Source organism: Phoxinus phoxinus, assembly GCF_949152265.1.
Source record: "Phoxinus phoxinus genome assembly, chromosome: 21".
Classification (NCBI taxonomy): Eukaryota; Metazoa; Chordata; class Actinopteri; order Cypriniformes; family Leuciscidae; genus Phoxinus; species Phoxinus phoxinus.
Genome location: NC_136896.1, coordinates 16,438,880 through 16,452,140, shown reverse-complemented (window position 1 = coordinate 16,452,140; position 13,261 = coordinate 16,438,880). Strand labels below are relative to the sequence as shown.

The window sequence follows — 13,261 nt, the reverse complement described above, 5'->3', positions numbered from 1 at the left end:
TCTCTATCTTGTCGCCAACAATATACTACAGGATGTAGTGACTGATGGATAACATGCGCTCCACTGACTCACTCCACTCATCTCCTCTCTTCATTTGCATAAAGTTCAATGATCAATTTGCTCGTGTCGCCAGAAATCACCAGTTCTACAGATGGGCCGATCATGAACGATTCGAACGAGTCTTTAATATGACTCGGGAACAACGAGTTGTCTCAGGGAGTGATTCATTCATTTTGTGTGGTCTGCACATGCGCAACATCCTATGGGTTCTGTACAGGAAAGTCTTTGGCTGCATCTGAAATCGCATACTACTATATAGTAGGCGAAAAGTGTATGTGACAAAAAAAGTATGTCCGAATTCACAGTACTCATAAAAGAGTAGGCAAAAAGTACCCAGATGACCCGGGATTCTGAAGTGTGCATACGATAAACACTTTACTATTCCGTGAGGGCATGGAAAAAGATTCGTGGATGGCAGTGAAGTGACGCAACTGGCACTGGTACAGTAGGTCACATGATAATGACAACATGGCGAATGTAGGAAAGTCCAGATTACATTCATACTATATAGAACATAGTTTTTTTAAAACAGTTGTGAAGTATTTAAAATAAGCAACTACTCAAAAGAGTGTGCGATTTCGAACGCAGCCACCGGGTCCGAGTCGCTCGTTCATCACGTGACAGCCCCATAGGCTAAGGCATTGCAGTCTGCTCCTGAAAAAGAAATGATTAGTTACCTTCCCGAATCTTCGGGTCTGAGTCGTTTGTTCTTTTGTTACGTGACGTGACAGCCGTATTGGATGCAGAAATTAGTAAATAATTCCCAACTGTAAGAGTAAATGCAGGTTTGTAAGGTTACAAACAAGCGCATAGTTTGTTTGTTTTTTTACTTTTACAGTTAAGTGATGCGTTTTTGGTCTCAAATTTCTTACAATTAATACATTTGTGAATTTCTGTCATGATGGTTCTTTTCCATTACATTGAATGTGGTAATGAAGAGTTGGCTGTCGAACGACTCGGACCTGAAGACTTCAGAAGACATCACCAAGGCTCGCCCTGATCGGCCCGACGATTCTAATGAAAAGCATGAAAACTTAAACACTTAGAATGTATATGGAGACAAGCTTTAGGAGCTTTCCATCTTTACTCTCCTCATGTTACGTTGCATTCGGAGATCCACTACTTTTGACTGACACAATTCCAGCCACAGGAAACACTAACTGATAAAGCGAGTCGTACAAAACCTTTCTTTTTAGTAAACTTTGTGTACACAAACAATGTAGTCAATGCTCAAGTTCACGTGTAGAGCCCCTGGTGATACTTCGAGCAGTTTTATGTTGTGTCGAGCCTCCTTAGTGTTTTAAAAATAGCGTTTTTGATGCTATCATAGAAGTGCCCCTAGCACTCCCATTCAAAAGGTATTTTGAGCTAAAAGGAAAATATGGTCAATCTTAAAAGTGGCGTTTCCATTCTAATTACGCTTTTACACGAAAGTTTAACTCGGGTTTAACAAAAAGAGCCTATGTTCAATTTTGGCAACAGTTACCCTTAAACAAGTAACATTTTAATTATATTCTACCGAACTTCCCATCACCAGCCAGTTCTCTATTTAAATTAATTGGATCATGTAACTTTGTCACTGTGAGTCACTGGCGGTGTAAATGGACCTTTAGTGATATGTAATGAAAAACAAGGACAATAAACAAAAAAGACATCAAAACCGAGAATCATGGGTGTCTTTACCCAAGACGGGCATTATCTGCCAGCAACATGTGTAGATAACGCTCTAGCGAGTGTTCGTTCAGAGCACAGCGAAGCCATGCCCGACCCCGGCCCAGCTCAGATGTGATATTCCGCAGAGAGTAGAAGCGCTGCAACTCATGACGGTTGAGGTGCTCCTTCACATAAAACCAGAACGTCAGCTCTGAAACACACAAGAGAGTCTGTTTGAACTGCAATGTTCTCAGTTCCCCATTATAGAGAATAGAGATATATAATATCAAGTTATATAAGGAGTTATATAAGGAGGTCATTTTGTGAATCAGAATTTAGGAGGTAAAGAAAAGGTCAGCGAGACTTATTCTTAAAATCCTCATGGTTGAGAGAAAAGAAAATTCAAATAAATGTTTTCACTGCAACAAAAAAACAAATAACTACATAAAATCACAACACTGAGTAGAAGACCAGTTGAAACTTTTCTTTCTGTATTCATATTCCTTTGGACATTTTAGATTTTTATTTTATTTTATCCATTGCTGGTTTTAGCCTCAGTTTGGATCAAAAGAACATTTCTCTAGTCTGAGAGTGAACTTGTTCAGCTGTCTGTATGTAACCATTTTTTTAATGTTAAATGTTTTAAATGTTTTTAAATGGTCACTTAGGGCTCAGGTAGTCATACTCGTCTGGACTTCACAGCCTAGTGTTTAGAGATCTGGGCTGTGGGTTCTGATGTGATCATTTTACTTGCAAAATAATAATGTAAATAACTGAAATAATAATAATGTAAATAACTGAACTTACTTATTAACTTTAATATTATTAACAGCTAAAAGTGTTTCCCACCATGGGATTTTGTGAGACTGTGGGGGGCAACAGACTATATAGATGCTTTTGGTTTTAGTTGGTTTGACAGATGCCAAACCAAATGTTGCAAAACCCAACGTAAAAATACATTATGAAGCTGTGCCGGGACAGATTAGACTGTGGCATCAATCGCATCCAAAATAAAAGTTTGTGATTACATAATAAATGTGTGTGTGTACTGTGTATAATTATTTTGTATATAAATACACACACATGCATGTATATATTTAAGAAAAATGTGTTATTTTATATATAAAATATTTATATATAATATAAATTAAATATAAATCTATATACAGTATATACATGTAAATATACAGAGCATGTGTGTGTATTTATATAAACAAAATAATTATACACAGTACACGCACATTTATTATGTAAACACAAACTTTTATTTTGGATGCGATTAATCGTTTCACAGCCCAGATTTACATATTCAATACCATTTAAAGGTATGGGCTCAGTGAGATACTTTGAAAGAAGTTTTTTTTTAATGCTCACCAAGGCTGCATTTATTTGATAAAAAATGTAATATTATTACAAATTAAAAATATATCTATGTTTTGATATATATGATTTTTTTTTTCAAATGTCTTTTATTCCTGTAATGAAAAAGAAACAGGCATTACTCCAGTCTTCAGTGTCACGTGATCTTTTAGAAATAATTCTAATATGCTGATTTGAGGCTCACAAAATATTAATTATTATTATTAATGTAGAAAACAGAAAATAAACAGCATTTAATTGAAACTGAAATGTTTTGTAACATTATAAATGTTTTTACTGTCACTTTTGATCAATTCAATGCATCCTACCTGAATTAATGTATTAATGAGTATGTCTGTCTGTGTGTGTGTGTGTGTGTGTGTGTGTGTGTGTGTGTGTGTGTGTGTGTGTGTGTGTGTGTGTGTGTGTGTGTGTGTGTGTGTGTGTGTGTGTGTGTGTGAGAGAGAGAGAGAGAGAGAGAGAGAGAGAGAGAGAGAGAGAGAGAGAGAGAGAGAGAGAGAAATAATATATAGAAACATATAGCAACAATGTTGCAAAGTGAAATATTTCAAGCCTTTATTTGTTATAATTTTGATGATTATGGCTTACAGCTTACGAAAACCCCAAATTCGAAATCTCAGAAAATTAGAATATTACATGAAATCAATAAAAAAAAGGATTTTAAATACAGAAATGTTGTCCCTCTGAAAAGTATAATAATGCATATGTACTCAGTACTTGGTTTGGGTAATGAATCTATATCATATATTAGTTTCACCTTTTAAGTTGAATTACTGAAATAAATTAACTTTTGCACAATATTATATTTTTTCAAGTTTCACCTGTATATATACAGTACGTAGGATATATACGTATATATATATATATATGTACAGCGGGAAGAAACATCCTCAAGATAAAACTTGACAATAGTTTATGCATGAACTCATTCAACAGTGAATTTTTTTCAACCATGTTCAGTTTCGACTAAAGTTCAAGTACATTATTTATATCTCAGAATCTTATAACATCACTCAAAATTCCCCACTATTTTCTGGATGGCAATCAACTTTCTACTCTTCAAAAACTAAAAGTACTCACCGTCAGCATTCATAGTATCACTCTTAGTTCTGCTGTTAATTTTAAACAGCTCAAAACCACAGCAGGTGCAGAGACTAACCTCAGAAAAACCATGTTTCTCTTTTTTATCATTTTTAAAGGGCTTGTTGCATAACCATCTGGTTTCATAAACAGTATCAGCAGCTGGTTTTCCTGTATGAGCATTCATAAGCATCTGTTTCCTCTATGGACAACCCATAAGACCGCATGTGTTCTTTGTTACTAGGGAAATCTCTCAGGCAATCTCTCTCAGGGGTACCAACTAAGACAAACTCATTAAGTAGCGCAAAGAGTTAAACGCTTGGAAAAACACTTATTTTCACTGGTCTTCTTTCTGAGAATCATACATTGATGAATATGACAGAAAACAAGGTACCTGCTTCAGTTTTACTGCTAAATCCAGCAGCATGTTTAATGGCGGCTGCTGTGAGGGCTAAACCGCGACTTTTCCTCAAGCCGTGTTGAAGTACCGCTTCGAACTGGGCACACAGGCATATGACTCTGAAAACAAACAGCAAAGGAGGACAAAAGATCAGCAAAATAAAAGAAGATTCAGTATAATCTTCTCAAACCATTTCAGATTCATAACATAAACAGGTGATATTTGGATGGAGTATTCTTCACACCTGCTATCAGAATCTGCGGCAATCTCCTTCCTGCCACCAAAGCGAATTTGGCACTGAGAAGATAATAATTGTATAAAGCAAGGGATGGTCAGTCTTTGACATTATTTTAATTACAAAAATACTTAACATCATTCAAACAGTTGGAAATGTTCAACTTTTATATGCATTATATATATTTTTCAAGGATTGCTGCACCTTCATGAGCACCTGGATAAATATTATTAATATTTAAGCTTCTGATCTGCCATTGTTACTAAACTCACTAAATACAACAGCTGGCGAATGGGAGAAAAATAAACAATTTCCTGCATTCAAAATACAATAACATGGCTTGATAGGGCATGATGTAGCAGTGCAAGTGTCCGTTCAGGAAAGGCATCCTGATAATAAATAAAAAAAATCGAAAAGATTTTATACTTCTTTCTAGCCCAATAGATTAAAACAGATATGATATTACTATCATGCAGAATAAATGATCATTTCTGTCATTAATGGTCTCCCCTGGCCTGTTTGATAACAACTTCTTTCCTCATTGTTTGAAGCCAGCATTGTCAAAGAGGAAGTATTTTGCACAGATAAGTTATTAATAGTCAATTAAACAAGTCAATGTCACCGTACCTGTTTAACTGCATCAAGAAGTCTCTCTAACAGGTTTTGTCTTTTCAGGTCATTTTGCTGCGCGCCTGTAAGGTACAGTGTCCTGAAATATTACTGGTTGAATTGACCTCACTTAGGCTAACAATTTAAGCACACTTAAAATAAACACATCAAAATCACAGTGCATGAAATGTTTGTCAATGATTAACTTATGCCATGTCATGTGACAGCACAGAAACAGATCATGCAGCAGTTCTCAGTGGTGTATGCACTGTCAATCTGAATATATTAATCTGATCCCTTCTTCATACACACACATACATATATATTGCATATATATTCCTGCCCAGCCAAAAAAAAGTTGCTGGATTTAAATAGGCATATGCTTAAGATTGATGAATGCTTATGACTGCATCATTGTAGCAGTAATTATTATGTTTCTAGCATGTTCAAATTGATACACCTCTTGATGGAAAAAACATCACATTTATATACATTTATTTCCATCAAGAGATGCATAATTTTCAGGTCAAGATGTTGTATTGTAAGAGTCCATCACTCTAAAGTCTCCTCCATCAAATCCCAATATGTGTGAAAATGATTCTTCATGCTCCCTCCCAAACATTCTTTTACAATTTGAGCCTAAAAAATCTTGACATTGTCATCCTTAAATATATGGCCATGATGTGTCTTCCTAGATGGTTGTTTAAGAGATAAAAAGCTACACACTCCATCAAAGTTAGGTTTAGAGGAACTGTTGCCAAACATATAACATGCTAGAAACACAATAAATCACTGCAATAATGTTTCAATTATAAACTCTTAAGAATTTGACTATTTAAATCCAAATAGCGTGCAGTGTATTATATATATCTATAACGTTACACACACCCACACACACACAAAAACAGTAAGTTCTGCTCCTTGAATCTGATATACAGTGTTTGGAAAACATCAGTCTTAAAATGCTGTCACACATTTGACATGACCTGTCACAACTGCGGATAAAGAACTTAGAAATAGTTCCAGCTACTGTAGAAAGGCCGATTGCCTGTAATCACAAAGATCACATTTTGGTCCTATAATTCACTTGTTTTTAAAGTGTAACGTTATGACATAACGTTACTCTAGGATTTACATATTCCCACCGCAGTGACACATAGCTGCTACTGAATGTTTTGAAACCTCAGACTAAGTTACCTAACAAACAATATTATTGGATAACAATTGTGTTGCAAACAAATAAACAATTTAACAGCAGGAATATTTCACCTCACATTTGCAACTCACCGTTCATTCTGAAATTCCCGATTAAACGGTTTGGCAAGCGACATGAATCGCAGTTGAGTCGGTCCCTAAAAGTTCCAGATTAATCCCAAGTGATATTTAACAGCATTGTTTACATTTTAAATCGTTCTCCATAGTTTCATTTGCAGAACAGTTAAGCGGTACAGTACAACCGAGGCCTAGCTCAGACACCATTAGCACTTTAAAGCCGTTTACTGCATCACAACTATGAAGACGTTGTTTATGGAATATCGTAAGGGTTTATTGTCCAGCATAAGTAAACTGTTTCTACCCAGTTAATCTCTTGTATCGTTGTGCTAACGAGAACTCGCTAATGCCACTGCACAGAGCTCCGCTCGTGTCAGTCACATGACATTGGCTTGCTGTCACGTGACAGCAACATTGTCACGTGGGTCAAAACTATAGTAGGCTACAAAAATACAGAAATAAAAGAAGTCGTTCAACAGTGGTTGCTGACATTTTAGTAAGTTTGAAAGTCTGATTTAAAGGGACGGTTCACCCAAAAATGAAAACTGTCTTTATTTAGCCTACTCACCCTCGTGTTGTTGTCTATTATTTTCTTTCCTCCGTGAAATACAAAAGGAAATGTTAGGCAGAATGTTAGGAACTTACAACATCCGTCGCCTTCTCATCATTGCATCTTTTTTTTCCATACAGTGAAAGTGAATGGTGACTGAGAATATTGTGCAGATCTTTTTGAGAGAGAGAGAGATAAAAGGCTACAGGGTTTGGGAGGGGGAAACATATGAGTAAATAACAATTTCATTTTCATGGGTGAACTATCCCTTTTGCAAAATATCATGCATTTTTCCCCCGTCTTGAGGTATATTTACATATACTTATGTAATAAGACTACAATTGAAGTAGACTAACACATTTTAATTTAACAAAGACACAGCATACATTTGTATTGGTTTTGCATTGATAAATAGCCTATGTGTAAGAGTGAAACGGACGTAAAACATTTGGATAAAGCATGTTGAAAATGTATTACATTCACTGATATCTTACACCTAAATAACAGAGATGTTCACTTTTGACAGTCAAATGCCATCCTGTGTTCAAGTCCTGTGTTCATTATTAGTGCATCCAGCTGTCCATTTCAAATGACAATGAGAATTGTATCCAGTCTGGGCAGAGTAATGGTGAGATTGTGTGCAGTTTTCAGAGTCTGCTGCTGTTATACAAGTTCCATGCGGTCTTCTCCATATATGACAGTTGTACACTGGTAAGCCTGTACTGTCTTTGCGGTAACCAGCAGTGTGGTGCCTTCCTCAGTGGAGGGAAGAGGCAGGTTGGAGTTGTAGTGATGTTGATTCAATCCATCTGGTAAATCAGTTGTAGCTTCATTCACATCTTCAGATTGCTCTGTGACATCCGAACCTCTCTCGCTGTCAGATGTCTTTTGTTCTTGACCTATCGCTGTGAGATAATTCATTTACTTCATAAGGATTTGTTTGCCACACAAGTAATGTCATTATAAGATACTGGCTACTAGTATAAGTATAGTTAGATATATCATTTACAATGCATTTAAAATGAAAATCTATATTATTATATTACATATTATTCTGTTGTATTATTTATGTAGTGTCATACAACATAAAATCAAGTACAGTAAACTAAGCAAATGCATGCACAATGTACTCAAATATGAACCAAATTGTCTACATTCATAACATATCAAAATTCTTTCAGCAAAATACCTTTCATGATGATGGGCTTACAGGTTTTTCTGCGTATAACTCGCAGAATAATGGTCAGTGCGGTGAAAGCTCCCAGGAACACAAAAAACACGATCAAAATGAAACGAATATTTTGATTGTTTTCAACTTCATTTTCTGGTACTGAAAAGGACACAATAAGGCACTGAATAAGAGACAGACATAAGACATACATTGTGGACTTTGATACAGTTCTTTTAAGGAAAGGTACGTTTTCATACCTTTTGCAGAATTTTTTTGTACTCCGCTCATGAAGCTATTGAATGGATATTTTTATGCATTTATATGTATATACATTATTTCACAAGACAAAATACTACAAGGCCTACTCTTGATTCTTTATACACAAGATCATTTGTGTATAATGAGTCTTGTAGAACACATATATACATATTGAACATTAAATAATGTTATATAGCCTTTTCAGGGCAGGTTGAATCTCAGTTTAAAAAATTGACAACTTATTGATTCTGCAAGGAGTATGTAAACTTACCATAACTGTTACTGTTATGTTTATCCATAAAATTATGTGATGTGCCAAGTCTAATGTCAAAAAGTTTTAAATCAGAAATAAAACAATACTTACTTGAGGTACAAAATGGTTTGCAAATATTTGGTGGGGAGTTGCATCTAATGGAGCAATGTTGACACTCCTCAAGAAGTCCATCGTAATAATAATTCTTTGCACATTTCCCCTCAGCACAAATAATCATGTAAAGCAGCCATATAAAGATAATCATCTTCCACTGAGGTTTTGGAGGTCACTGAACTTACACAACAGTCAACACTTTATTAAGCCCAGTATGTAAATATGTCTTAAGAAGGGGATTTCCCTGAGCCAGCGACGCTTTTGTCTTTTACATTCGGGTTCAGTTTATATTAGTCACATTTTTTTCATCACAAAACCGAACCCCCACATTTCTACTTTTGTTTAGTTAAATAACTATTAATACTACCATTTGTTTTATCTTAATAGACTCCTAATTCAGAAGAACCTTTAATATCAATGGAACCTTTTCAATGCACAAAAAGCTGGAAAAATATGGTTTCTAAATGGTTATTAAAATGTTATTCACACTCAGAAAAATCTTTTCTTGGGGGAAACAAAAATGTTTTTTCCATGGCATCGCTGGGGAAAAAAACCCTTTTAAAACCTTGCTTTTTAAAAATGAAGTGACCTTGTTCTTTTTCAAATAAAACTATAATAGACTAATAAATGTTCTAAAATTATTTTAATTGCAATGGTCTGTATACATAACAAAATATTGTTATCCTGATAACACCGAAAACCAAGCACTGCTTATTAGACATTGTCAACATTAGTACAAATATCACAAATACACAACCAGCAAATAAAAATCAAGCATATTATATAATATTATAAGTATAAGTTAACAATAAGTAATGCATTAGCTAACTAACAATGAGCAACATCTTAAAGCAATTATTAATGTTTTTATGTTAGTTGGTAAAAGTGTAATTGTTTGTTCATATTAGTTCACATTCCATTAACAAATGTGTTACACTTTACAATAAGGTTTCATTCGTGTACATTAATGTATCATGAACTAACAATTAGCAATACACTTGTTACAATATTCATTCATCTTTGGTAATGTTAGTTAATAAATCCAGCTTTTCGTTGTTTGTTCATGCTTGTTCACAGTGCATTACCTAATGTTAACAAATACAAGTTTTGATTTTAATAATGTATTAGTAAATGTTGAGATTTACTAAATAAATGCTGTAGAATCATTGTTCATTCTTAGTTCATGTTAAAGGGATAGTTCACTTTAAAATTAAAATTCTGTCATCATTTACTCACCCTCAAGTTGTTTCAAACCTGTATTCATTTATTTCTTCTGCTGAACACAAAGAAAGATATTTTGAAGAATGTCAGTAACCAAACAGTAGTCTGTACCCATTGACTTCCATAGTAGGAAAAAAAAAATACTATGGAAGTCAATGGGTAGACTACTGTTTGGTTACTGACATTCTTCAAAATATCTTTCTTTGTGTTCAGCAGAAGAAATAAATGAATACAGGTTTGAAACAACTTGAGGGTGAGTAAATGATGACAGAATTTTAATTTTAAAGTGAACTATCCCTTTAACTAATGTATTTAACTAATGTTAACTAATAAAGCCATATTGTAGAGTTACCACAAATGTTAAATACACCTTTGGTTTTTAAAAATACATTCCTAAATGTTAAAATTACAATTGATCAACAAATGCTCTGAAGTATTGTCCATTCTTAATTAGTTAACTAGCCAACTAATGTTAACAAAAAGCCATTATATTATAAAACGTTACCATATATTAAATAATAGAAAAATATTTGAGTCCAGTTGGATTAAAAGAACAATCTTTAAATATATTTATATATGAACAATTATACATGAATGTAGCCGAAGAACAATGATGATCTATAAAGCACTTAAAGGATTAGTTCACTTTTAAAGTGAAAATTCTGTCATCATATACTCACCCTTAAGTTGTTTCAAACCTGTATGAATTTCTTTCCTCTGCTGAACACAAAGGAAGATATTTAGAAGAATGTCAGTAACCAGACAGTTTTTGGTTCCCATTGACTTCCATAGTATATTTTTTTCCTACTATGGAAGTCAATGGGAACCAAAAACTGTCTGGTTACTGACATTCTTCTAAATATCTTAATTTGTGTTCAGCAGAGGAAAGAAATTCATACAGGTTTGAAACAACTTAAGGGTGAGATATGATGACAGAATTTTCATTTTAAAAGTGAACTAATCCTTTAAGGCAAGTCATTTCTAAGCAGTGTGAATGCAGTTGTGAAGAGGAGGGTCTTCCCGCAGAGCACTCTGGGAATACAGATGCAAATCAGAGCCTGACACTGAAAGTCGAGCAAAGTTTGCTGTGTGGTACAAAAGATAAGTCTTATTTGATTCTCTGTCCTTGGCCAATAGGATTCCACTAAAAGACCAGAATGCCATAAATGATTAACAGTCACACGTTGCACGAAAATAAAAAAAGATCATACTTCTATTATAGATAACATGAAAGATAGCTGGTTTCCATTGCATTATACAAGTTTATATTCTTTAAAACACCTTTCATTATTAGTATTACCTGTATGTTATATCACTAAAGGATCTCTGTTCAGGTGGTTGGCCGTCTCAGTTGGCTGTGTATTCAGATAGGAGCTCATGGCAATGGTGACCGGTTGATCTGCCCTGGCTGTGCGGTTTTCATGAGAGCCTCCAGGCTGAGTGTTGATTCTTCCATTTCTCCTGAGGGAATTCCTCAGTCCGTTGGAGAGCCTGCTTGAGACTTTACGCATAACTCCTGAAATTCCTTTAGTGCGTTTGTACTGAGCAATGTCATCCTCCAGCTCTTCAGGAGGCACTTCAATATTCCCAGTGTACCAAAACACCCACCAGATCAGACTCAGGAAAATGATCACAGCTCCAGCGTATATTAAAAAGTCATGGAAAAAGATATCCCAAAACACCCCAGCCAGGAGGACAAAAAGTCCAAAAATGTCATGAAAAACAGCAAACCAAAAGGCACATTTACAACGTCCAACTCCTGGATGCTTTTTCTCCATATCCGTAATTTTATATTAGTGTCCCTTTATTGAAACATGTAGCTAGACGCCAGCTCGTCTATTCAGATGCATCTAAAGAAAACTAGTGCTAAAAGTACACACTGCGTGAAACATGACGCACACTTGTACAGATGTTCAAAGTACACTGAAGTGAATAAACCTTGATGTTCAGCTGTAAACCAATGCTTTTATCAGGATCACAAACCTGAAGATACATCAAGATAACAGACATGGACTGACAAGTCAAAATAACATTTGCATGCAAGTTTTTCTAATTCTAGATCATCTGCCTTTTGTGTTTCACGTTTTCTTTTATGATCGATATCCAGACCACACAGAGCACAGCAAACATCAGCCCAACTGAAAGACACAATGGGCCCACTTCATCATTCACAGGCATCAAGTCTCTAAGCTTACTTCCAAATAATCCACTAGAGCTGAGGATGACCACCAAACCAGCACTCAATGCTAGCCCACTAATGGTCAAGATGAAGATGGGTTTGTGGTAGCAAGTCCAACAACTGGGGTCTCTGGGTACACGGTCAACTGGAATTGAAACTGTTTGCAGAGTCAAATCTTCACTTAAATCACACTGAGCCACAGAGTGCATCCTGACTGTCAAACAAATACACACAAGTCAATGTCACTCACTTTGTACAATCCGCAGTTAAATGTATCTTTCTGAAATGGATAGTTTGCCCAAAAATTTAAATTCTCTCATTTACTTACCCTCATGTCACTCCAAAACTAACGTACTGTTCAACACAAAAGAAGATAAATGCTTAAAAATGTTGGCTACGGTTCATCTCTATTGGATGGACCTTAAAACAGATATTTCTTAAAATATCTTTGTCCCACAGAAGCCAGTCATTGTGGTTTTGAAACAGTACGATTGCAAGTACACGATTTTTCATTTGTGGCTAAGCTATCCCTTAAACAATATCATCTAAACATTGTTGATAGCATAAAAAAAATAGCTTTTTACTTGCCTTCTGTTTGTATTTTGAGACTACTTGGTTCCTTTCGTTGTAATCAGCCTCAGACGTACATCCAGGAAACTTAATACGGTCAATATGAGAGAATAATATAGTCTCAAAAGACAATGCAAAACACCTGTCTTTGACCAAAACAGGAAAGATCTACAATATGATCTTGGTAAAAATCTCAAATTTAAAAACACATGGGACTTGGTGGCCAGATGACCATTACCAAACCAAGAGGAAGAAC

The 13,261-nt window shown here is 35.1% G+C and overlaps 2 protein-coding genes across 4 annotated transcripts in view; both read right to left on the bottom strand.

Annotated features, from left to right (window-relative positions):
- Window positions 1–7,112, bottom strand: part of snx29 (sorting nexin 29) — a 121,795-nt gene extending 114,683 nt beyond the window's left edge. For all 3 annotated transcript variants that reach the window (XM_079595732.1, XM_079595733.1, XM_079595734.1), the window contains exons 1-5: window positions 6,705–7,112; window positions 5,436–5,500; window positions 4,818–4,870; window positions 4,568–4,692; window positions 1,744–1,924 (exon numbers count right to left, since the gene is read on the bottom strand). In XM_079595732.1, the coding sequence (XP_079451858.1) occupies window positions 1,744–1,924; window positions 4,568–4,692; window positions 4,818–4,870; window positions 5,436–5,500; window positions 6,705–6,711 (431 nt within the window). In that variant the 5' untranslated portion in view covers window positions 6,712–7,112. The remainder of the gene's footprint in view (window positions 1–1,743; window positions 1,925–4,567; window positions 4,693–4,817; window positions 4,871–5,435; window positions 5,501–6,704) is intronic.
- A 656-nt stretch (window positions 7,113–7,768) lies between these two features.
- tnfrsf17 (TNF receptor superfamily member 17) lies at window positions 7,769–9,323 on the bottom strand. Its single transcript, XM_079594380.1, has 3 exons — window positions 8,914–9,323; window positions 8,429–8,702; window positions 7,769–8,144 (listed from the first exon to the last, which is right to left on the bottom strand). The coding sequence occupies exons 1-3, from the start codon at window positions 9,184–9,186 to the stop codon at window positions 7,903–7,905; spliced, it is 789 nt and encodes a 262-aa protein (XP_079450506.1). The 5' UTR covers window positions 9,187–9,323; the 3' UTR covers window positions 7,769–7,902.
- Between the last annotated feature and the right edge of the window lie 3,938 nt (window positions 9,324–13,261).